Source organism: Oncorhynchus mykiss, chromosome 12 (genome assembly GCF_057628025.1).
Source record: "Oncorhynchus mykiss isolate SJ-2025 chromosome 12, ASM5762802v1, whole genome shotgun sequence".
NCBI classification, from domain to species: Eukaryota; Metazoa; Chordata; class Actinopteri; order Salmoniformes; family Salmonidae; genus Oncorhynchus; species Oncorhynchus mykiss.
Genome location: NC_143033.1, coordinates 75,511,262 through 75,516,570, shown reverse-complemented (window position 1 = coordinate 75,516,570; position 5,309 = coordinate 75,511,262). Strand labels below are relative to the sequence as shown.

Here is a 5,309-nt window from a genome sequence, read left to right as displayed (position 1 = left end):
AAAAATTCTCACACGTTTCTAAATTAAGTCTCATTAATTACAGTATAAGTGCTGGGGAATAAGGGTTCACATTTCTTCCTAATATCGTTCCTCTTATTAGCAGAAGATTAATTAGTGTGTGATGTAATTAATAACTTAACATCTGCCTTTTTTCAATCAGCCTATCGACAGCAGGCTGAGGAGTCGATCGCCCCCTTTTATCAACATCCCGTTATATTGCACGCGAATTGGTTGTAGTCTCGAATAAAATTTGACAGCATTTGGATGATAAATGTCTTTGTGTAAAATTAGTGTATTTGTAACTCGGCATCGATTAATAGAGAGAGTAAAAATGTAAAACGCCATAACATGTTGACCAAAAACTGTGACTAGCCTCTCCGTCATTTTAGATGTGGGAGCGAGCGTTCGAAATTAGTCCATCTCTTTCACCTTTTACTGGGCTTCAATCTGATCACTCTCTCTTGGTGGTCCCCCGTGTAGTTGTGATGTAGTTCTTATCAAAGCCCTCCTGTCTTGTTGTGACAGCACTGATATTGTTTATTGAGGTGGATGTCAGGTTTAATTAGCAATCGATATGGAAAGCGTTTGCAGACCGCGCCTCTGACGTCATACTCGATTACCGTTTCTCATTGGTCTCAAATTCCCAAAGCCTAGGCTAATTATTGGAAGGTTCATGTTGATAAAGTACAGCTCATCCTTCCCTCCACACCATGTCCCCTCCTCGCTGGCCACTCTCACTGCATGCTTTTTAAATTCACACCACCAGCCTCCAGACGTCGTTTCCTTTTGCCTAGGAGATGATGGACAGCAGGATACTGGATCCACCTCATGCCCAGTTCGGAGGCTCTCTCGGCGGGATGGTGGGCTTTCCGTACCATCTAAGCCACCATCATGTTTACGAATTAGCCGGTCATCAACTTCAATCTGCGGCCGCAGTTCCTTTTTCAATAGACGGATTACTTAATGGTTCCTGCACAGCTTCAGTGGTTAATTCGAACCCCCTCTTGTCTGGCTGTGGTATGAATGGAGATAACCAGCAGTACAAGCTGACAGGTAAGCAAAACGAAATACAATACAAATCAAAAGGTTGGCTGTAGATCAAAGGACTAAACAAAGAACTGAAAGTGTCTGTATATCCTGTATATCCTCTCCATAAAGCGTTAAAGAGGGAATCCAAATCCTAAGAAACAAAGAAGCAGTCTTCTGCTTTCAAATGAGGCTTTATGCAATTCCTTTCAGTGGAGAGCAGCATACGAGCTCAGCTCCAAACGTGAAAACCCCTTGTGTTGTGACAGGGTGGGAAAAAAACAATCACAATTTCTCGATTGTTAGTAGAATGTTTTACTGTGTTATTGTTATCATTATCAGGATCAATATTGTGTGATTAATAGTCTATAATTACTACTATTTTCTTACCATCGAAAACGGACATAATAGCCTAATTTATTAGACGATATTTTATTAATTTCTTTATAAAAGACCACAGAAAGAACGTATCCTTGCAAAAATCATTCAGGCTACTTTTGCGACTCTCTTGTTTTTTATTCTCATGCTAGATTCGTGTGACCCAGACAAGGATAGCCCCGGTTGTAAGAGACGACGAACTCGCACAAATTTCACTGGTTGGCAACTGGAAGAATTAGAAAAGGCTTTTAATGAGAGTCACTATCCCGACGTGTTCATGAGGGAAGCACTGGCTCTGAGATTGGACTTGATAGAATCGAGGGTACAGGTAAATATCAACCATATCCACTTTTTGGCATTCACTGTTGTTGGTTTGTTATGATGTGTAGCTTAATGATTCTTAAACACTGATAGGCTGTTTGAACAAAGGAAAGTAGGCCTATTTATTCCCCATGTCTCTTACACAAATATATTACAATGGTCTCTTTTAGATATATAGTTGTCCTGTAATTCCTGTCTCTTTGTTGTTTTGTACTGTGACCAAAAACTCCACAGGGAGCTCCTGTAATATAGGCACATAGAGGCCTATTATAGTATGTGCAGTACGATGCCTCAATATATATATATATATATATATATATATATATATACATACAGTACGATGCCTCAATAAATATATACATACAGTACGATGCCTCAATATATATATATATACACACACACATATATATATATATATATATATATATACATACAGTACGATGCCTCAATATATATATACATATACATGCTTAAAAACTGCAAACAGCAAATCCTTTTCACAATTTTAAAAAGGAAAACATTATCAAACGTGAATATGTATTTAAATAACACATTATACGATATATTTATAGAGAGATAGTCTTCGAAATCAAGGGTGATACGAGCAGCAAACCGAGTATAAAGAGGACCTCTGGTTCAAGGAGAAATACTTTAAATATGGCTAAGCCATGGAATGGTCAGTTCATTTGCTGTACCTGATATTAATATAAATTGTGTAGATTCAGTCGACAAGGCTATATTATTTGCACTCAGACATACTCAAAATTAATATATCTACATACATCTACGTATGCACATTGTCTTTCCTATATAAACCTATAAAACACCCAAGTATACACAAACATTTATGAACTTGAATATTGATACATTTTCAAGTCCTACATTTTTATAAAGGACACACCTTTCCCCCATCTCTCCTCATCAGTCAAATGTCCATGCACGTGGACTTATTATTGTGATCATTTGCACTTCTGATGTCAAACGCAAATGTATATAACACAAATGTATATTGTGTTATGCACAGAGAAAATTCAAAAAAATTGCTAAAGTGACATGACAAATATAGGACTAAACCAGCGTTTCTCAAACTCGGTCCTCGGGACCTCAAGGGGTCCACGTTCTGTTTTTTGCCCTAGCACTACACAGCTGAAATAATCAACTAATCATCAAGCTTTGATCATTTGAATCAGCTGTGTAGTGCTAGGGCAGAAAACAAAACGTGGACCCCTTGAGGTCCCGAGGACCGAGTTTGAGAAACGCTGGTTTAGTCCTATATTTGTCATGTTACTTTAGCAATTTTTAGGCAGTTAAGTGTTGGGGAAATTTTGAGTATTTGTAACTATATTAAACCATTTATTATTATGCATTTGATTGGGACACAAGGGCCCATCATAAGCGAGATATATGTTTTCATGGAGCATTTTCCAGATCAGACAGACAGCATTTAACTTTTAATTGAATAACGAAGAAGGCATAAACACACGGAATAATTGTAGGCCTAGTCGAATTGGAAAATAAATATGGTTATTTTTGTCATCGCATCTGATAATAAATAATTGTAGGCCTACAAGCAAGGGGCATTGCTCTTTGGTACAAAACATTATTCCAATGGTTCACACAAATATTAGCCTAAATTATTATTAGGCCTATGTATTTTTTTAAGAGAGTGGACATCTTCTTTTTGAACATGCGTAACATGATTTGTTTCTCTAATATTCAGGTATGGTTCCAAAATCGTAGAGCTAAGTGGAGGAAAAAAGAAAACACAAAGAAGGGTCCAGGGCGACCAGCTCACAACTCCCACCCAACAACATGCAGTGGAGAGCCCATGGACGCGGAGGAGATCGCCAGGCGAGAGCTGGAGAGGATGGAGAAGAAGAAGAGGAAGCAGGAGCGAAGACTGTTGAGGTCCCAGAATAAACTTTTGTCAGGGGACCTATTTCACACCCCAGGATCTGACAGTGACAGTGGAGTGTCACAAGTGACAGACAGTGAACAAAATCCACATTGTGACTCTGTAGGCCGAAACCAAACCCAATCGAGCTGTGACCAAACACCACAAACCCTCCAGAACCAAAGACACTTGAACCAAGATGCTGGTGGATCCGAGCTGGACTCGTCCGACAGCAGTCAACAGTCAAGCATGTGCGCCAATAGCAGAGTCTCCAACCTTCAGAAACTGAACCCATTCAGCGTAGAAAGCCTTCTATCCGACTCCAGACCAAGGCGCAAACCGAACATAGATGGATTTTCTGCCTTACCCTCCTCGCGGCCTTTGATAGGGAAAGGACATTTCTTACTCTATCCTATCACCCAGCCGCTTGGATTCATTGTTCCTCAGACTGCTTTGAAGACAACACCATCAGACTCAGATGCTGACAACTCCACACAAAGAACCCCAGTGAATGACAGCAGCTTATCTGCCAATACTGGACATAAAAACAATAAGGAGTCCAACAATCTCAACGACGCGAAAGCAATCAAAGTGCAGGTCAACTTTACCGCGAAAAATACTAGTTCCCCACAGAACAGCCCAGGCCATGTTACCTTTTCCAGTAGAAACTGTAGTCAGTCTTCAGCCAGTTGTAGTGCAACATATTTCCAAGATGATGATGATTCAAAGTATCTGCCATTAGACAAAAAAGAGCAGTCTGTAAAAGACTACCCAGAGAGTTCCGAGTCTGTGACAACCAACTGTCCACCAGAGACAAAGACAGAGACTCAAGATGTCGATATGGAATAATAGACCTATAGGTGAGAAACAATATTGATAGCGTCAACAACACCTTTCATTTGCCCAAAGCTCAATCACGTCTTAGAATATAAATTCTCATTTTACAGATGACATATATAGCCTATTTTCTGATGATGATGGGTTATAACTGTGTGTGTGTTTGTTGCGTGCGTGCGTGTATATGTGCACGTGTGTGTGTGGTGGTGGTGGTAGTAGTACAAGCCCCCCCGCCCCCCCGCCCCCCCCCCCTGTGTAACGAACTGTAAAAATACATTAAAAAACCACAAAAATCCTCAAAGGCTGTAAAAAGTATTATAATATTTATATATGTAAGGTTTTCATAAATAAATCGATTGTATACAATACATCCAAACCGTGTGAGACCTTAAATAGCCCGTATAGTGGGTATAGGTAGCGCTTTCTGCTAAAATCTGATGTTGTATTTTGTGTATTGCTTTAACAAATTTATTCATCTATAAGCCTCACTGAAATGAGGTTACGAGCCGGAGGCGAAAGGACCCGCTCGACTCCTGCAGACTTTTGATATGAAAGTAATTATTTTCCCGGTGGCTACTGCAGGGATTCAGTTTATTTTAGCCCAAAGGGTTATTATACATTACCGATTTCTAGTGATATGAAATCACATAAACTTCCAAGAATAATAGAATTAGCATGAAAGGCTGGGGTGTCAAATTGAAATACGAAAATAATAGCCCCGGCAGCTGGGAGTGTGTTTGTGCATATTGGATAGGAGATGGGAATTCGTGGGGCGGAATTTTCATGAGCTTTTCACTTTGTCAGGGCCCTTGTAGCCGGCTATATTAAGATAGATGTTCGATGATATCCCTCA

The 5,309-nt window shown here is 39.7% G+C and overlaps 1 protein-coding gene across 1 annotated transcript; it reads left to right on the top strand.

The window, feature by feature from the left end:
* Window positions 1-652: 652 nt before the first annotated feature.
* On the top strand, window positions 653-4,834 carry uncx (UNC homeobox). Its single transcript, XM_021624940.3, has 3 exons — window positions 653-1,053; window positions 1,557-1,732; window positions 3,446-4,834. Exons 1-3 carry the CDS (start codon window positions 798-800, stop codon window positions 4,466-4,468), a joined length of 1,455 nt encoding a protein of 484 aa, XP_021480615.2. The 5' UTR covers window positions 653-797; the 3' UTR covers window positions 4,469-4,834.
* Window positions 4,835-5,309: the final 475 nt, after the last annotated feature.

Coding starts and splice junctions, on each gene's coding strand:
- uncx (XM_021624940.3), top strand. CDS start 798: ATGATGGACAGCAGGATACTGGATCCACCTCATGCCCAGTTCGGAGGC. Junction 1,054..1,556: donor CCAGCAGTACAAGCTGACAG/GTAAGCAAAACG, acceptor TTCTCATGCTAG/ATTCGTGTGACCCAGACAAG. Junction 1,733..3,445: donor TGATAGAATCGAGGGTACAG/GTAAATATCAAC, acceptor TCTAATATTCAG/GTATGGTTCCAAAATCGTAG.